The sequence below is a fragment of the Podarcis muralis genome, chromosome 4 (genome assembly GCF_964188315.1).
Source record: "Podarcis muralis chromosome 4, rPodMur119.hap1.1, whole genome shotgun sequence".
In the NCBI taxonomy this organism is placed as follows: Eukaryota; Metazoa; Chordata; class Lepidosauria; order Squamata; family Lacertidae; genus Podarcis; species Podarcis muralis.
In genome coordinates this window covers 41,561,020-41,581,254 of record NC_135658.1, presented here as the reverse complement: position 1 = coordinate 41,581,254, position 20,235 = coordinate 41,561,020, and the positions used below count along the sequence as shown (strand labels likewise).

At 43.2% G+C, this 20,235-nt stretch overlaps 2 protein-coding genes, 1 long non-coding RNA gene and 2 other non-coding genes across 5 annotated transcripts in view; 3 read left to right on the top strand and 2 right to left on the bottom strand.

The window, feature by feature from the left end:
* Window positions 1–7,218: 7,218 nt before the first annotated feature.
* LOC114595950 (uncharacterized) lies at window positions 7,219–8,786 on the bottom strand. Its single transcript, XR_013392562.1, has 2 exons — window positions 8,292–8,786; window positions 7,219–7,907 (listed from the first exon to the last, which is right to left on the bottom strand). It is a non-coding gene; the product is annotated as an uncharacterized LOC114595950 (long non-coding RNA).
* A 127-nt stretch (window positions 8,787–8,913) lies between these two features.
* On the top strand, window positions 8,914–8,985 carry TRNAP-CGG (transfer RNA proline (anticodon CGG)). Its single transcript has one exon. It is a non-coding gene; the product is annotated as a tRNA-Pro (tRNA).
* Window positions 8,986–9,771: 786 nt separating this feature from the next.
* Window positions 9,772–9,843, bottom strand: TRNAP-AGG (transfer RNA proline (anticodon AGG)). Its single transcript has one exon. It is a non-coding gene; the product is annotated as a tRNA-Pro (tRNA).
* Window positions 9,844–12,401: 2,558 nt separating this feature from the next.
* On the top strand, window positions 12,402–16,955 carry LOC114595947 (myelin protein zero-like protein 1). The gene is made up of 3 exons (XM_028726833.2): window positions 12,402–12,686; window positions 14,465–14,661; window positions 16,547–16,955. The coding sequence occupies exons 1-3, from the start codon at window positions 12,578–12,580 to the stop codon at window positions 16,928–16,930; spliced, it is 690 nt and encodes a 229-aa protein (XP_028582666.1). The 5' UTR covers window positions 12,402–12,577; the 3' UTR covers window positions 16,931–16,955.
* A 2,841-nt stretch (window positions 16,956–19,796) lies between these two features.
* The window catches only part of MPZL1 (myelin protein zero like 1), a 73,079-nt gene continuing 72,640 nt past the window's right edge, over window positions 19,797–20,235 (top strand). Inside the window, exon 1 of the mRNA XM_077927243.1 lies at window positions 19,797–19,938. Within this exon, the coding sequence (XP_077783369.1) occupies window positions 19,821–19,938 (118 nt within the window). The 5' untranslated portion in view covers window positions 19,797–19,820. The remainder of the gene's footprint in view (window positions 19,939–20,235) is intronic.

Here is a 20,235-nt window from a genome sequence, read left to right as displayed (position 1 = left end):
GCAAGCTCTCCCTATCACATCCAGTTCTGCATATATTGGCCCCACATTGCAAACATCCCTGGGAAGATGGAAGGCAAGGGTAGACCATAACAGACCTGTGTGCACACAGTGTGCTGCTCAAATGTGTATATGTGCATCTGTGCTGGAAGAGACCTTATTCTTTCATCTCCATTGGTGTTTCAGTGACTGTCACAAGTATATGATAGAGCAGTGCCCTTTACATTACTAATGACTATATAATTATCTGCCATCCTGCCCTTTATAAGACAAACATTTACTCATATGGCCCTTGGAGTAAAGTATCTCCCCCACCCTAGAAAAGCTAGTCTCCCTGTATAAGATCTCCATCCCTGCCCTAATATGTTTGACTAGTTCCCATGCCATGGCTACAGAAATGGAACTAGTTTAATAGCAGAAATAAACCTTTACTACTGTTCTTGAATGGTGGGGGGAATTATCTGTATAGAGCCAATATGCGATCAATAATCACGCATGGATATTACCATGTCTTATCTGCTGTTGGACCTAAAGTTGTATAGCTACAATATGGTATTTTGAAATAAGAATAATTTATTTTATGATTATTCAAATTTGCTAAGAACTTAAAAATTAGTAATGTTTCTGCCTCAAGAAGCTGACTTATGAAAAGCCAAGCAGCATTGGCTGTGGAAACCCAGCCAGATGGGCAGGGTATAAATAATAAAATTATTATTATATTACTTCCTAACTTGCCAGGAAATCACTGTACTGCTACCAGCTGTAACTAGGTAGGAATATGTGAGCAATAAGGTTCCCAAACAATGAATTCCAGATGGTCTTCAGGCAGAAAGCATCCTTACTAAATGAACTGGATCATCTTGTGGTTTTGGCTTTTTGTATAGGTCCTGGAAGGCACTTGCCATAAATACTAAGCCAGTTGTTGAGTGGATTCTCCATGAAAACAATGTTTATGCTGCTAAAGCCCCAATGTTCTGATGGTGTGTGATGCCAAAGTCTCTAAGGATAACATACCTTGTAGGTCAGGACTGGGGAACCTGTGGCCTTCCAGATATTGGTTGACTACAATTCCTATCCCTGACCACTAGCCATGCTTGACAGAGCTGATGCAAATTGGAATCCGACATCAGGAGAACTACAGGTTCCCAAAGTCCTGGCAATTGTCCACCTTGTCCAATGGATTGGCTGGCGGTGAACATGAGATTGCTTTTTGTCCCTTTCAAAAGGCCTGTCCTGGTAGAAGCTTCATACCTTACAGGTTCTGAACTTTAGCACTAAGATAGAAGTGCAAGAAGCAGTATGCATTTCAAAAAGGTATCAAACTGCATGGGATTTGTATGTGACATAAGTACAGCTTTGTTGATCAGAACACAGGTGCATCTCTACCATTGTTTTCCATAATGGCTAACTAGATGCTCTGTGACTTTCAAGCAAGGCAAATTGAAGATAATCATCTCTTATTTGTCCCAAGAATCTGGAAATCAAAACTTTACTGATTCAGGACATAGAAGTTCTTTGTTTTAGTTGTTATGGATAATGGTAATTGATAAACCTATATTACATTAGTTTGCCTGATCCTTTTAAAGCAGTCTATTCTAATGGCCAACACAGCATTCAGCAGCTGTGAATTATGTACCGGTATATTCACTATGAATTGTGCAAAAGGTGTTGTATTTCAGACAGATGATATATTTATGTATATTCTTTCCTTTATTTTTAAAAATCAAAGAATGCAACCCATATGGGCAACTCGTTGTTTTGTTCACTGCACTTCTTATAGTGTGTAGGAAGGGATAGAACGACTGAACTGAAAATAATTTTTTCTTGCTACAGTGCTCAAAATAGATACACTGCTGACTATGCTCATGGCAAAGTCAAAGACCTGACACACACAGAATTTTTGTGGCAACCATCTGTCTTAGTAAGACTTTGGATTTGTCATGTTTCTCTGGGTGAAAGCAAGGTCAACATGCTCTCTCTCTCATCTGCTGCAAAAGCCAAGGCAGTGATATGACTATTCAGGCTTGCCAACATTTCAATCCCACTCTTAATCTCACATGCTGAATCCAGAGGAAAGACAGCTGTCAAAACCCTTAGTTGCTGGGATGTGCTGGAAGGTATGCCCATTTACTGCCTAATGAGGCCCAACTCTAGTTTTGCACCCAGGTGAACCTAGGCATCATCACTCAAGAATAGCTCAAAAGACCATAAGAGCATTGTTTCTTCATGGCAGCTTGCATTCATCATGTAACAGTGCCACTTCAGTGCACACTTCATGAAGACAGCAGGGCCACTGAGGTAACCTCTTGATATTGCTACTGTTGGTTCATGTTCAGTTATTTGCTAGGTTTCTCTTCAGCACAGGGTTTGGTCCAATTTTAATATGAGGTAGAAAAAATGCATTACCCCCCCCCAATCCAGAAGTAGCCTGGAATGGCTATTTACTAAAACACTGGTGCTGAGACAGTATCTTCTGCCATACCTAAAGACAGCAAGGGGTGCAGGGCAAGCCACTTAATGCACATAGCTCTAGCCACTAGCCCCTTACTGCTACAACCTCACAAAATCTGCCACCCATGGCTGCCTCATTTTGCCTAATGGTATTGCTTCACTGTAAAGCAGTGGTGGCCAAACTTGCCCCTCCAGCTGTTTTGGGACTACAACTCCCATCATCCCTAGCTAACAGGATCAGTGGTCAGGGATGAGGTGAATTGCAGTCCCAAAGCAGCTGAAGGGCCAAGTTCGGCCATCACTGCTGTAAAGTGTTCTGTTATCTACCCTGCCCCCACCCCCAGACCTGTTTGCTCTTGATGGCAATGTAGCTCTCCTCCAGATATGGATTTCATAGAATCATAGAGTTGGAATAGACCACAAGGGCCATCGAGTCCAACCCCCTGCCAAGCAGGAAACACCATCAGAGCACTCCTGACATATGGTTGTCAAGCCTCTGCTTAAAGACCTCCAAAGAAGGAGACTCCACCACACTCCTTGGCAGCAAATTCCACTGTCGAACAGCTCTTACTGTCAGGAAGTTCTTCCTAATGTTTAGGTGGAATCTTCTTTCTTGTAGTTTGGATCCATTGCTCTGTGTCAGCTTCTCTGGAGCAGCAGAAAACAACCTTTCTCCCTCCTCTATATGACATCCTTTTATATATTTGAACATGGCTATCATATCACCCCTTAACCTCCTCTTCTCCAGGCTAAACATGCCCAGCTCCCTTAGCCGTTCCTCATAAGGCATTTTGGTTGCCCTCCTCTGGACACGTTCCAGTTTGTCAGTGTCCTTCTTGAACTGTGGTGCCCAGAACTGGACACAGTACTCCAGGTGAGGTCTGACCAGAGCAGAATACAGTGGCACTATTACTTCCCTTGATCTAGATGCTATACTCCTATTGATGCAGCCCAGAATTGCATTGGCTTTTTTAGCTGCTGCGTCACACTGTTGGCTCATGTCAAGTTTGTGGTCAACCAAGACTCCTAGATCCTTTTCACATGTACTGCTCTCAAGCCAGGTGTCACCCATCTTGTATTTGTGCCTATTAAACAATTGTTTGTGGCATAATTGTTTGTGGCATAATTGTTCATAAATACAGCTGATACCTAGTAATTGTTTCCCCCTCTTGGACAAAATGTCACCCGTATACAAATTGTACCCTTTGTCTTCCTGTAGTCACATTCCTGACTAAGGTTCTGTGTGCTAGCAGCTAAATCGGTCATGGTGAATTCCAGCACCTCTTTTTTTCTAGAAAAATAGCATTGGTCAGGAGGTTGTGATGATAAATTTTCTTTCTTTATTGTTCACCTGTGTGCTCCAGCTCATTAATTATTTAATCTTAAATTTAAATGTCATAATTTATTACTTTGCTTGCTTCAGTGCAAGAATGTAGCCATTTTATGAGTGTTCCACAATGACAGCCATAACAACAAATATAACTGAAAGATTCCTGAAAGTCCTTGGCTTATGTGTTTGGCAAGATACAGATGTAAGTAATTATATAGTTATTTAACTTTAATGAAAATATAGCACAAATGACCACAAGCCAAACATCAGTACAACAAACTTTTACCTACTCCCTCACAACTGTTTTTGCCTATTTTTTCCCAACTGCATATAAACTGCAAACCACTGAAATTTATCTTTGTCTAGAATTAACTTTGAAAGCTCATAAGGATAAATCTAATGCAATAAATACTACTTCCTCCCTGAAAATCAAAACCAGAGAAATGTGGCATGTTCTCACTTGATGTTCATGAATACAATATTCCTATTTAAAGATAAATAGTGGGCAAGATATTGGGCAATTTTTTTTAATTGCACAAATGGTGCAGGAGCTATTCAAGTTGTTTGGAGATACAGTACAGCTTCAGATGCCATAGATCTGAAAAGATAGCCTGCCAGGGCATGCCACAACCTAGAACATTCTGACATTAACTGTAAGACATTCAAATATTTCCTGTGTTTTTCAAGGAATTGTGTTTAAACATGTAAGTCTTTTCTTACACAGCAAATTAGTCTATATTTTTTTATTAAAAAGTTTTCAGAGGAGAAAAAAATGTGCCTAAAGCAAAATTAAAACATGATAAGCATTAGTTGGCTTAATTCTTTGTGCCTTTAATGAGCTCTTTTTTTCTAATTAGGTTAGGAAATAGACACTTGCTGAAAAATGGTGTCGAACCTTGTGGAGAGACAAGGAATTTATTAGTTTCTTGCATGTAATGCAGTAAGACTTTTTTTAACTTCTATATTTCATTAGCAAAACAACATAAGCACTGTTGGCAATGAAGTTTCCAGTGAAATATAGTAGGGTGGGTAAGCAACTGAATTAACAACTGAGTAAACAATGTTAGCCTTGTAAAATGAAGACAAAACATTGGAATGGGATGAGTTTAAAAATAGGAAAACCCTCTCATGCAGAAGCTACCAAACCATATTTACTCAAATTGGGGTTCTGTGTAACTGGTGACACAGTGAAAGGGAGCAGAAAGCATGCACTGGTTCATAAAGTGTAAAGTGTCTGCATGGCAGCAATATAAGGCTGTCCCGATGCCCCATGAACCCGGATTTGGCATAGTGCTTTCCATCCCTACCTTCATGCTTAAATATATTTCTGTAGCTTCCAATATTTAAAGGCAGCAAAAATCCCAAATCAGCAAAGACAGGTTTATAAACAGCTTCCTTTTTCTTAGGAACACTGCCTTCCACTCGTTCATATACATGGACAGAGGTGAAAGTAAACAACATCAGGCCAATAGTAGAAGGGAAAACTGTTCCGTTACAGGCATCTTAAGAGATATTCAATATACCACAGTCCCAAGCCATATACAGACCAATGCACTAAATTAGTCCATATCTATTTAATGTTTTGATGACACCAAGTTGCAGAATCACCTAAGGGTTGGGGAACCTGTGACCCTCCAAATGTTGTTGGACTTGAACTCCCATCAGCCCCAGTTAGCACGGCCAAAAGCCATTATATTATATTGTTGCGTATCACTCCAAGCATTGAGTGGTGTGAGATTCCCGGGGTTCTAGGCAAGGGTTGTTTCCTTGGAATGAGGGACAGTGGAGACTGTGGTGTCTTTATGATATATGGTTTATTTACACATATATACAACCTGATCCTACAATGGAGGGACTTACAGCATTACACCCCAAGAGGGTCTTGTTTCTCCCATAGCCACAGCCTTGGATTCCAGCAGAAATCAGGCATGATTCTGTCTCCCAGCTGCCCAGCCTGAAGCTTTGCTTCTACCTTCTACCTCTCACACACCTAAATTCTCAGCTCTGGCCTTTTGCTTCTTTAACTACAAGTGAGTTGAGGGAGGGAAACCCACCCATTTTCTGCCTGTCCCTTGAGCCACTTCCTTTGTAACCTCAGTGGCCCATACTTAGAGGGTCAGTACCTCACCAGGAAGCTAGCCCTGGCTATTCAAGGAATTGAATCTGTGCTGGATTAGGAATTGGAAAGGGACTCAGGCATGCAGCCTATCCCCCAAACGCTTCTCTCTCTCTCTCTCTCTCTCTCTCTCTCTCTCTCACACACACACACACACACACACACACACACACACACAAATGTGGTACTGGTGAGTATTGGTGAGCATTTAAAGATGTTTTTATGCTTGCTTTTATGTTCATTTTTGTAAGTTCCCTTGAGTTCACTGGGGGGGGGGTGCCTAATAGGTATAATTAATAATAATGGCCAGGGGTGATGGGAGCTGAAGTCCAAAAACAACTGGGGGGCCACAAGTTCCCCATCTGATAAAACTACTAGATTACCCCTCTTTATTTAGTTTCAGCTTATATTGACTGATCTTGCTAAAGGGTCTGTGGTTTAATCATGGTAAAATTTATTTGTTCTCTAACCATTCATGTTTCAAAAATACAATTAATTAACAGATTCTGCAAGCCTGTAGGAGAAATGTTAAACATATACCTAACAGGGTTATAAATTATGTGCTCCATAGCAGCAACTGAAACCTTGAGCTCCACAGAAGTAGGAGAATCATCAGAAAAAGCCGTGTTGTTTTGCTTTGGTTATGTTTCAGTTGACTCTTTAGTCCAGTGATGGCCAAACTTGGCCCCCCAGCTGTTTTTGGACTACAACTCCCATCATCCCTAGCTAACAAGACCAGTGGTTAGGGATGATGGGAATTGTAGTCCCAAAACAGCTGGAGGGCCGAGTTTGGCCATCACTGCTTTAGGCAATTAAAGATAGAAAGATATTCCAGTGAGGGAGCCGTGTTAGTCTGTTGCAGCAAAAATAAGCCAAACACAATTATTAAGGCAAAATGCTTCGTGGACTTCATCAGATGCATGAAGTATTGTTCTCGGTTGGCAGGAATATTTTTTTTTAAAACACGTTAGTGGGAGGTGGGTGTAAATACTGGGCTCAAATGATCATGAGATGGTTAAAATATAGTCTGTATTAAATGAAGTATGTGCAAAATAAACACAGTGACCATTCTCAACTCCTATGCTTGTAACACAATCTTCCAATACTGTATTTACTATGTTAATTAACACCTCTGGTGGGTCAGGAAACTATTTTCTCTATTTAAGCGCAAGGAAGATATGCATTTTCCAATTCCAACATGTGACTATAATAATAATAATTGATTAGTTATACCCCGCCCATCTGGCTGGGTTTCCCCAGTTACTCTGGGCAGCTTCCAACAGAATATTAAAATTAATAATAATAATAATAATAATAATAATAATAATAATAAATAGTATTTTATTTATACCCCGCCCTCCCCAGCCAAGGCCGGGCTCAGAGCGGCTTACAAGCAATAATAAAAACAAGTTGAATGATTACAACTTAAAAACAAAATTAAAATACAACATTAAAATATTGAAACATTAAAATATTAAAATGTAGCCTCATAGCAGGAGGAGAAGGAAACGAAAAGAGAGAGGGAGGGAGGGAATCAAATTGGCTCCAAGCCAAAGGCCAGGCGGAACAACTCTGTCTTACAGGCCCTGCGGAAAGAAATCAGATCCTGCAGGGCCCTGGTCTCATGAGGCAGAGCGTTCCACCAGGGCAGAGCCAGAGTTGAAAAGGCCCTGGCTCTGGTTGAAGCTAATCTAACTTCCTTAGGGCCCAGGAACACTAGGGTGTTGCTATACAATAGTCTATTAAACATTAAAAGCTTCCCTAAACAGGGCTGCCTTCAGATGTCTTCTAAAAGTCTGGTAGTTGTTTTTCTCTTTGACATCTGGTGGGAGGGCGTTCCACAGGGCAGGTGCCACTACCTGGTTCCCTTCTTGCAGTGAGTGAACCACCAGAAGGCCCTCAGCGCTGGACCTCAGCTTCTGGGCAGAACGATGGGGAAGGAGACGCTCCTTCAGGTATACTGGGCTGAGGCCGTTTAGGGCTTTAAAGGTCAACACCAACACTTTGATGAAACTATGGATGAAACGAGCCTTCTGTTATGTAGAAAGACTAAGGCAGATGAAAATAAAATATATAAAGCCCCCTTCTCCATGTGTACACTGTATTGAGCAACAGTTTTTTTTAAAAAAAATCAATCTATCCATGTTGAAGATTGCATTGACACCTGGTATTTTGCCTTTATTAACGCAGAGGGGAAACAGTGCCCTTTTGTGCATTGGAAGACCATCTCGCTTTTATGCAAAATATCTGAATACTACTCATTCCACAGACACACACACTTAGCTATGTCCAGAACTCCACGAGGGCTTGTGCCTTTTAAGAACCCCATAACAGGCATGAATAAATTGACAAATGGCGTTTTCCCAAAATCAATTCTTCAATGAAAGTTTTACTTACACTGACCTCTGTCTGCCATATGCTGCTGTTAAAGAGCACAGGAGCCCAAACAGGGAAGGGGTGTGTGGAACTTGGCTACATCATTCACCGCAAGAGCTTCCTCATCCGGGAACTCGCTCTATTTAAACTAAGACCGTTGGAAGGGAGAATGCGCGCGGGGCAGGGGGCGGTGAGTGAACGGGACCCCTCAGCAATTCCGCGCCAAGGAATTTTGTGAAGAGGGAGAAACGGCCACGCTCGCGTCCTAGTTTTGCCGACAGAAATGAATGGATTTGCCCTGAAATCCCGCGGCCCAGCCTGAACGCGGCACACTGCATTTCTTCACACGGGCTATATAAAGGAACAGAGAGATTTTTCGTGAGGCGGCCAGAATCTTCGTCCTCTTCCGAGCTCCCCTTCTGTAGAGAAAGGACTCTCCCTTGAGGCGGGCGAAGAATGCCGTGAAGCTATTTGACTGGATTTTGTTGTCTCCCGGGACGGTGGGCCAAACCATTCTTCAAAATGGAAGGGGTGCACGTGTTTATGTGAGAAACCGAGCCGGCTATTAAGTGGAATACTTGCGCAGTGCAACAGGGGCGGGATAAAAGTGAAGAAGTCAGCTGAGGAGGAGTGTGTCGAGAGCGGCTCGTTGGTCTAGGGGTATGATTCTCGCTTCGGGTGCGAGAGGTCCCGGGTTCAAATCCCGGACGAGCCCGTTGTTGGAGGGGGTGGTATAATTCCTTCCTATTTTGGTGGACGAACGCACTTTTATTAATTTTGCAGCTCTATCATCAGGGCCTTGTGGGTGGGAGGAGGAGGAGGAGCGGGAGACAAGGTGCTTGGTACATAACCAGGAAAGCGATCGAGCCTTCACGAGAGGAAAATGATAAATAAAGATTAACAGGAGGTGGCACTGTTGAAAAACGGGGCGAAAATATTGCTTTGGCATGAAGGTTGCCATGGTTATTTTAAAAACATATTCCCAAATCGAGGACTCGGGAGAAGGAAATTAAGACGCCTCCACGGAGCACGCAAGGGAAGAGAAAGGCATCAAATAGCCTTTTATTCCGATGCTCTTTTCCATTAAGAGTCACGTGGAACGATTGCATTTATTTTATTATATTCTGGGCTTCCTAATAAAACCGCCTCTACTAGCACCATTGTCATGAATTATTAGTACATACGTAGTATTATTACACATGCAGGGAAGGAGCTGGGTGAATAGGAAGAAGGATTTTTTTAAAAAAAATTCTTACGACGCTTCTCAAAGTTACACAATAGGCAACAAAAAAGGAAAAGGGTCGTATTTTCACATCTTAGTGCACCAGTAAACATCATAGTGCACCAGTAAATGGCACAACGACCATACCAATAAGTCCCGTGACAATGTACATTAAGTTCTGGGGCGGCGGGAGCCATGTGGGGGGGGGGGATACATTTTTATTGTGCTTTTAGCACTGGGGGGAGGGGGACAACGACGACAATTTTTTTTAAAAAAAATGGGCTCGTCCGGGATTTGAACCCGGGACCTCTCGCACCCTAAGCGAGAATCATACCCCTAGACCAACGAGCCAGCCGTCTGCTCTTCGTCTCGCTGCTGTACAAGGAGTCTATGGCCGTGTGGCCGTATCTGGGAGAGAACTTACGGGTAATTTCGTTAAAATGCTAAGCAACATTAAAACATTTAAATACCTATGCGCCTTTCAAAGGTGGTTTACTTTAGGACAGTGTTATTTGCAGGGGGAGGGGGCGTGAATCCACACCAGCCGCACGCGCAAAATTTGTTTCTCTGCTTATACGTATTCAGTAAGCGGTATGCAGCTGCTATAGATCCTTTGCCTCACACAACGTAATAACGTAAAGAAAGGTATTTCCTTGTTTTGATCCACCATACGTCATAGGAACAGGATGGCCGAGGGGGGCTTTTTCAAAGCAGCAGGGAGATTTGAACGATTGGTATTAGTAACTGTATTACAATTTGTTGTTATAATGAGGCTGTTATTGGACTGCAATTGAAAATTAATAGAATTATTACCAAAGCAGCAAAGAGACGGCCTGAGACGTCTCATTCCAGTGTCCATATGCAAAGTATTTAGAAGGCGCCCTTCATTGCAACCATCTGAGGACGCGGGTGCAATGAAGTGCGCTTTAAAACAACCGTATTATTATAGCTATAACGAGAAGAGAGCAACTAAAATCAATACGAGATAGTGATCTTGAAATTGCAGAACGGCATCTGTTTACTGCTAGACCTGCGGGTATCGCCAAAAGCCTTGAGTAAGCAGCCATATTTTGAACTGGCGCCAAAACTGGTGTCAGCAGCGTCCCACCTACCTCGGAGGAAAGTGTCTGCCATTTACCGGGCACCCCCACGGGAAAGGCCCTCCTCGCCTGAGGACAATGTCAGGTGGCTGGACTCTAAGAAGGGCTTCCCGGGGAGAGCCTTTCGGGAGAAAAGCCCCTCCTGCCTGAGACAGACCATTTGAAAATGAGTTGCAATATCCAGCCTAATACTTGGGAGTGAAGGGGGGGGGGGAAGGAAAACTAGCACAAGTTTTCACTCCCACCATTCCACCCACCTCAAAAAGCGCAACTCAAAAGCTTGCCATAATTTTGTGACAATTTCATTTGGTAGAATCCAGCTGTATATTTTTGACTTTTTATTACTACTGCCAATAATCATCATAATAATCAGATTTATACCCTCAAACTTTACTCCAAAGGAGGCCAGATCAGCAAACATATCCTACAACCGCCTTTAAAAAAAACAAACATACAGACTTTAAAACCATTTAAAAAAGTTCTAAAACCCTAAAAGCAATCATGTACTGCAGTGCTTTTTTTTCTAAAATAATGTTTAGAGGTACTTTTATTTTGCCTCAAGAAATCAACATTTTATAGTTCAAATCAAGGAAAGTAAATACAGAAATTGGACAAAAGTACAAAGATTCACATGTTTAGTGGTATGCGTACCCCTATGCAGTGGCGTAGCGTGGGTTGTCAGCACCCGGGGCAAGGCAAGTAATTTGCGCCCCCTAACCTGTGGATTTGCGCCCCCTAACCTGTGGATTTGCGCCCCCTAACCCGTGGATTTGCCCTAACCCCAGATGTTGCGCCCGGCCCCCCCTGCACCCCCCATGCTACGCCACTGCCCCTATGTACCCCCCAGGAAAAAAGCACTGATCTGCTGTCACACTAATGATGTCAGGGTTAACAGACAGAAATTTCAGTCATCCAAAAACACAGCCAAAAGGAATTATTTAATTTTTAAATTTCTCCTAAAAGTTGTTAATGAGTGAGACTAGCATAGCTCACTAGGGAAGGCATTCAGCAGACAGGGACTGCCACCAAGAAGGCCCTGCCATGGGCTACTGCAGACAGAGCAACCTCTAGTGGTGGCACCCCTAACAGCAGGAGAGGCTTGATGTTTAGGTACTTGGGTGGGTCCCAAGCAGTGCCAGATTTACGTATGAGCTAAACAAGCTATAGCTTAGGGCCCCACTCTCTTGGGCCCCCCAAAAAAACTTAAAGGGAAAAATCTGGATGTACATTTCCAGAATATAAGATAAAAACAATTAAAACCTACATACAGCAAGTGTTTTGTGTTGTGTAGGCTCCTATGATGTAAGTAATAGACCTAGCCTGCTCCCTAAAATATCACTGGTTTGCTCATTTCTATATATAAGGTGCCTATATTCTGCATGGACTGGTTGCATGGCAACATGTGCAAATGGCTTTAGAAATCTGTTAGGTCCATAATTTACCATATAGCATATATTCCACACAAAAAGCAACGACAATGTGTTGTTGACAAAGGAAAGCTGGACATATAAAGGGCCCCATTACCTTCAGTAGACTAGGGCCTCATCAAACCTAGATCCGGCCCTGGTCCCAAGCCATGGTGTGTGCTAACACCTTGAATTTGGCTTATGGACATTTGTTGTTTTTACCCATATATTTTTTTATTCATTGCATTTACAATCCACCTTTCCTCCGAGATGCTCAAGACTGTCTAAATAGTTCTTCTCTCCTTCTATCTTCGCAAAAACCCTCTAAGGCAGGAAAGTGTGCATAATAGGGTTGCAGCTGCAGCAAGGCGCTTTTCCTAAGTGCTCTCTGTTTACGCTCCGGCTGGAGCCTGGGAGCATTTCGAAGCCCTTCCCGGGAGGCTGCTTCGCCCTGACAGCGGCTCCCCCGGACTGGGCCGCGTTCTTTCCCAGCCTCCTGCCCCTCACGGCCCGCAACAATGGCTGTGAGGTGGGAGTGGGCGTCACAATGGGCGAGAAAATGTGGGCAGAGGCAGAAAGATGGGCGCCCTGTCCACGGCGGCAGCAGGCGGCGCTCCGGGGAAGCGCAAGAAGTTTGCCGCCCGCGATCCCGGACTATGGTTGGCGGTGGCTTTCGCTCTGGGCCTGTGTGAGCTCTCCTGGTATTCTCCGCCTATGCGGGTGGGGGCGGGTGGGACGGGAACGAGCCTAGCCGCGCCCCCTTCGCTGGGGTTCCTGCTCTCTCCGGCTTTGAAAAAGGGGAAGTGGTTGGCCGGTCCATAGATGCAAGATCACTGAAAGAAGATCACTATTTATGAGCGGCAGTTCAGGATGAAGGAAGACACGAAATATCAGTTTGGAGGCCTGGCACGTTGTGACCCCCTCTTTGGTTGCGCGTGTCTCAGTACCATACACCCTCGACAATCCCCTCTCTGTGCAAGGGTGCCTTGCACACGTGCTGAGCACATACAAAGGAAACCTGCAGTCCTTACAGAATCCATTGTATTCAATGGGATTAAATGTGTGCTTGGAATCATGGGCGTAGCCAAGGGGAGGGCAGCTCCCCCCCCCCATCAATACAAATCTGAGGTTCTGCCCCCCCCCCCCGCAACAAAAGCCTGCCCACCCCCAACAAAAATCCTGGCTATGTCCATGCTTTGGATTGCAGCATTATTGGACCATTCTCTAGTCTACGCCTTTCCCCCCTAAAAAGTAAAATCTTGGAAACTGGGAGGTGTTGCTTCAACCTCCTGGTTTTCTGTTTTTACTTTTAGTGCTTTATTTTAAGTAACTCACGGAACACAGTAAAATGAATAATCCCAGTAATTTTTATTGTTTTTTATTTTGGAAGCAGTTTGCGGTTTTGCACCCCAGTTCCTCGTTGAGATTGTATACGCACTTGTAACTCAAATCAGGACCTAGAAACTGCAAAAATTGTACTGAGAACCCATTTCCTTAAGTGTCCCTTCAAGCGGAGCACTGAAACCAGTATCTAAGCAAGATACATAGGGTTGCCATATTTCAAAAAGTAAAAACCAGGACACCCCAAAACTTGTTGAGCTTTTGAAACCATGAAAATCTGGGCGTATGGCAACCCTATATGTACTGTACCAGCAATGAAAAATATGAAAACAATAATCCTAAATATGCTATGAAATTGCATGTAGCAGAGTACAGGTACATGCAATTTCACAGCGTGTTTAGGATTTTTGTTTTCATATTTATGATGGATTGAACTAACATTAATAATTACTTAAAGATAAACTTGTTGCAGGCTTATAAAGCCCCAAAGTTTGATGCATCTGAGAAACCAAAGCTCTAGATTAATCTGAAAACAAAGAGTTTAACTTGCTGCATGATATAGTAGAAATGTGGTTCTAGTATCTCTGGTCTGTATAAATCGTATAAACCGTATAAACTGTATAAACCGTAATAAATTGATTCCCTCAAATGTGGTTCTAGATTTTCCCCTTAGTTGTGTTATTGCAGATTAGTTTGATTCTTGGAAAATTAACTTTTTTCAGTCCCGTGCAAATCTAGGACTATTACTTTATTATACTTCATATAATGAAATCTATTTTGGTGAAAGAGGCCTGTGCATGGACCCTGTGCAGAAATATCTTAACATTCAGTTTTATTCATTGGTCAAGCTTTTATCCCACATTTCAGGAAATGTGCCAAACTTCAATATAAAATGACAACAGAGTACCAAATAAAATCAAAGTTAGAAACTAAAAATGTAATGAAAACAGTAATGCAGATGTTTTGTGTCTGTGGAACCAAGAGAGTTGTGATGTCTGTTACCTTTAGTAATCAGCTTGAGATACTTTCATAACAGACAACATATCCATATATAAAATCAAATCTTTATGCAGAGTTTTGTCTTGCTCTGCATGTTTAAAAACTGTAATTTTGTTGCTTACAAAGGGACGCAGATGGCATCTTGTTCTTCAACAGTCGATAGCACAGCCGATGAAGAAGTGTCCTCACCAACAGAACTCATTGTGGGGATTGGGGCAGATGCAAAGCTTCCATGCACATTCAGGTCATCAGAGGAAATCACCAGTGCAACATCTGTTACCTGGAGCTTTCAACCAGAGGGATCAAAGGCTCGTCCCATACCAGTAAGAGTTAATGTTTGAGGAGAGCATAAGAATTTGTGGTGAAAGTGGAGTACAGTGGTACCTCGGGTTACATATGCTTCAGGTTACATGCGCATCAGGTTACAGACTCCGCTAACCCAGAAATAGTACCTCAGGTTAAGAACTTTGCTTCAGGATGAGACCAGAAATCGTGCTCCGGCGGCGCAGCAGCTGCAAGAGGCCACGTTAGCTATAGTGGTGATTCAGGTTAAGAACAGTTTCAGGTTAAGTACGGACCTCCGGAACAAATTAAGTACTTAACCCGAGGTACCACTGTACATGTTTTGACAGCGCTACCTTAATTTTGTCTTATGGAAACTATTTATTGTCTGCTCTGGAATGACAGCACTTGTCCATATTCTGCCTGCAGTGTCATAACCATATTCTTGACCATATTCTGCCTGCAGTGCCTCTATTTCCTCAAGATCACACTGTATGTTTCTTTGTAACCTCTTAATGGACGTGTTCTTGCTCCTAAAACTCAAGTATTTGATGAACAATCCCAATTCCATGCATGTTCACTTTGGAAGTAAGTTCAGAAGGACTTATTCCAAAGAATCTGTAGGACTGCAATCCGAATCTTCAAAATTCCCCACCCAACTCCCCAGTTTTGTTTCTGCTTTGCCTCCTTTGTCCTTTAACAAATCCGCCTGTAAGAGCTTGCAGCTTGGGGTATGCAGTGTTGATCACCGACTGTCTCCCTCTCTCCTTCAGATTAGAAGTTTTCTATCTCACTTTCTGCTATAGTGCCCAAGGTGGCCCTTTTCCTTTCCACTTCACTGCATGGCCATCTCTTGATATCTTAGGTCATAGAAATGGTAACTCTATGTATGTGGGGCAGTGTGCCTGAGTGGAGGGATTTATCAGGTGAAACCATTTAGCCTCTGGAATTTGCTGACTGACAGCTGCAATCCTGGGCATATATATACATAAATTTTGTATATTTTTTTAAACAAATACAATAAGCATTAAACACTTATCCAGCAGCACAACTAATGGTGTTTGTTTATACAGACATACTTGAGAGTTGGGCTATGTGCACATTAACAGCTTGAAATGAAGTAAGATCATCAACCCCCACCCCCTGCATTTCAAATCACTTTTAAATGTTGCTGTTCACAACAGAGGGTGCAGAGATGCAAGCTCCAATTCACTAAGTCTATCTGCACGTGCAACAGCTGCCTGAAATATACATACCTTAGCTTAACCATGGTTTCCATATTCTTAATGGATGAAAGCTGGGTTGAAGGAAGGCACACCAGACAGGAGTATATCACCAGAAGTTATGGGAGGCCTATGGACTGTGGCAATGTCATGTTTAGGGAGGTTCTTAATGTTTGAAGTTTTATTCTCTTTTTAGTGTTCTGTTGGGAGCCACGCAGAGTGGCTGGGGAAACCCAGCCAGATGGGTGGGGTATAAATAAAAAAGTTGTTGTTGTTACTTGGCTTCAAATGACTGCAGTGGCAGCATGCTGGAACCAGAGTAAGTAGTAAAGTGTACACAGCCTGAGCTCCATTGAACTTAGTGAGACTTACGGTACTTCAGATTGAACATGCCTAGGATTCGGCAAAAAGTAAGAGAGGCATCCGAAATGTAACAAGAATAAAGTTTGGTGGTTTGGCTGGCTGCATCTGGGTGTTACCCTTTGTGAATCCACTGAAGATCAAGCTTAGAATTCAAGTTTTGTGTAATCAATCCCCGAGGTGTTGGAAACATCCACTCAATGTTACTAAAGGAAGAAAAGTTAAATGTTCATGCAAAGTTAATCATGGTTTGATTTGAAATTTGTATCCTGCTTCCCCAACAACTATGTTCAGCTCAAAGCAGCTATTAACAAAGTTATTGTGTTTGTTTTTATGCTTACAGTTTTTCTATTACTCAAATGGGAGGGAATATAATGGAAAGAATACACAATTCAATGGCCGAAGTACCTGGGATGGAGATTTTTATAAAAAGGATGCATCCATCAAGGTAGGAAACATGCAACCTATAGACAATGGCACTTACTTCTGTGATGTTAAGAACCCACCAGACATAGTCACTGAGCCAGAGCAAGTTGAAGTTAGAGTTTTGGAGATAGAGAAAATATTGGGCCCTGGAAGAGCAGCACCAACCCCTGCAAGTACCACAACGGCAATGGCAACGGCAACCACAGCCTCTGGAAACATTTCACTTAATGGAGTATCATTTTGGCTACTTGTCCTTCAATTCTGCTGCATTCTAGCATCTTTTCAAAGCTATTTGTTCTGAAAATAAAGTACACTTCTTAAGATTATTAGGAGTGTTCCCCAATTTATTACTATTATTACTACTTTAATTAATTACCTACCCTTTATTCTAAGGTCCTGTGGTGGATTATAACAATTTAAAATACAACAGTAAAAACTATTTAAAGATTCAGAATTACAAAAAAATACCATCACAAAAGATAGGGTAAGTCTTGAAAAAATATATTTGAGGTGTCAAAGGCCTGGGCAAAGAGGTACGTCTTCAGCATTTGCCAAAACGTTGTCTGAAGTTGTCAGAGAAACCTCTTTGAGAAGGGAGTTTTAACACACTGTCTTCTCAGCTGTACAGTTATGTTATGACTTTGGGGCGGGGAAGTAGGCAGTATGCAGAGACCCTTCTAACCTCTGGATCCAGCAAGTGTTGAAGTGTAAGTAATGCTAGAGAAACAAAAGCCATAAAGAGAAACAAAAGCAAGTAGATCAGTGTGAGATGGTAAATTTGTGGGGCCCCCCCCCAAAAAAACCTGTATGGTAGTTAGAAAAATACAAAGATGAGAATTGAAAGTGGGAGAGAGTCAGAGCAACATTTAAGAGAAATGTTTGATTTCTGTTTGGATTCAAAGCTGTGGGTATGGGAGAAACAAGACCCTCTTAGGGTGTGAATACTGTAAGCTCCTTCATCGTAGGCTCAAGCTGTATATATGTGTAAAGAAACCATATATCATAAAGATACCACAGTGCCCACTGTGCCTCATTTCCAAAAGGAAACATGAACCCTGGGTAAGCGTCTGGAACTCCTGGAATCCCACACCCTTGGATACTGGGGGTGCCATGCAACAGTTATGTGGTATCAGCAATACTGTATAAGCATTCAGGACACAATTCTTTGTTTTGTCTAAACTTCTCTTTATGGGTAGGAGTGTTGTGTCTATCACATTGCAGTGCACATTAATCTCAAATAACACACTGTGACCTGTGATGGGAGTACTCTCTGTACAGCTATTAATAGGACAGAGGACTAGGAGCAGTCTATTCTCCCAGCACAATATCTGAAAGGCATTCTCTGGAGCAGGCTGTGAAAGAGGCAAAACCACCTGGAGAAGCTAGTCCATTGCACCTCAAGGCGTCTCTTCATGGTTGGACTGCAGCAGACCCAAAATATATTTTACTATACTCACCACATTTCTCCTGGTGAGAAGTTATAGGGGCATGGTGCTTACCAGGGTGTGATTTGCTTATGCAAGTCACTGGCCTTACTGGTAATTTGTAATGGTTGCATTTATTCTATGTATATGCAGGGTGAACGTAGGCAGAGGCACAACTAAAACACTCTGACCAACAGGAGAAATCCACTGCTCCCACATCAGATCTCATGAAAGGAAAGCAGCCAGCATCTTAAGATACTTCTTCAGATTCAGCTGTGTGTGTCCTTGTCTTTCTCATTCTCCATTGAACTGCCATCTCTTGTGCCTAGGACTATCAATATCAATATCCCAAATCTCCCTAAGTACTTCTGTGGAAAGGAGAGAACAGATATATCAGTGTCAAAAGGGGGTGTGGTGGTGGCTAGAATTCCAGGCTTCTCTAAAAGTTGTCATTTCACCGAAACTTACATTTCCTGCCAGTACTGAAAATAAAATGTGAGGGTTTCCATAGTAACTTCATGCTTGTGAGTCAAGATCTTAAGCCCACATTGCATGTGATTGACTTTGAAACCCAAATATAAAAATGTAGATTGAGGAAGAATGATGGAGGAGATAATCTGGAGGAGACTAGAAGCTGGTCTGTAGGCCAGTCTTCAACCACTGTCACTTGATTATGCATGACCAGCTTCTGCTCTTAGGCAGCATATACTGTAAGTGTTTTTTTTCCAGCGTGGCCTCACTGCCTTACACATTGACAAGCTTTATAATACAGTGGTACCTCAGGTTAAGAACTTAATTCGTTCTGGAGGTCCATTCTTAATCTGAAACTATTCTTAACCTGAGGTACCACTTTAGCTAATGGGGCCTCCCGCTGCCGCCGCACAATTTCTGTTCTCATCCTGAAGCAAAGTTCTTAACCTGAGGTACAATTTCTGGGTTAGTGGAGTCTGTAACCTGAAGCGTCTGTAACCTGAGGTACCACTGTACTCTGCACAACCTGGGAATGATGACTTCACAGTATGGATCACATGTATCGGGGTGGTATTGTTTCCTATAGAATTGTGAGGGATTGAACCCTTGGTCCAATCAAAACACCAACCAAGTGTCAGGATCGCAACTGCCTATCAGATTCTTGAAGAATATAAACATAAACATTGCATTATTGTTTTCAGTCTCTGGGGTGCAGTGTTCAAACTTTTCAGAGTATTTTAAACGACTGTCTTCTTAACAGGTATGCAGTGGCTCTCATGTACCACACACTTCTTCTGGTACCTTGTTAACATATAACGCATGAAGAATACTCAAGCAAACCAAAGACTGCTTAAGCAGCCATCTAATTCCTCAACTCTATTCCTATATTATGATTATTTACATCATGGCAGGAAGCAGCTTTGAAGTAACATTAGTGTGTTTTAAAACACACACAAAAGCAATGAAATAACAGCAAGTCATCAAGATCTTCCCCGAAGGATTTCCCTACCAAGCGGACATCCTCTTTGTTCCCTAGCTAGTGGCGCGTACTACTGATCAAGAGGCATTCTTCTCTGCGTCTGGGTCATTTTTATGACCCACCTTTCGGAGTTTCAGCGACCACAACCGCGCGCACGATTCGAGGGCAGCAAAGGGCCTCGTGCTTTGGGCACTTTGACTTTCGCGCCAGCCGGACTCGACGGCGTCGCTTTGCCTCCCGCCCCCCCCCCCCAGCAACGGCTGTGAGGTGGGCGGCGGCGCAACAATGGGGCGGAGAGGGTGTCCGGAGGCAGAAGGATGGCTGCCGCCTCCGCGGCCGCAGCAACCGGCGGCCCGGGAAAGCGAAAGAGCTCTTTCCCCGCCGGCGCGCCGGCGCTATGGCTGGCGCTGGCGCTGGCGCTGGCTCTGGGCCACGGTGAGGGCTGCTGCTCTTCTCGGTCTCTGAAGGGGGCGCGCGGGAATGGCGAGAGGGCGGGGCGAACACGTGGCCTGGCCCCACCCCCTTTCCTGGGGTCCCTGGCGGGGAGCAAAAGTCGCTTTGGGTGGGAAAAGAGGGGTCGCTTCCACGTGGGGAGCAGAGGATGGGTTGCGGGAAACCTTAGTACGAGGGGTTGCTTGGAAGGGGAAATCACTGGATGAGGAATTACGCTGGGAAGAAGGCGGCTTTATGAGCAGTGGCAAAGAGAGGAAGATTAACTAATGCTACGGAGGG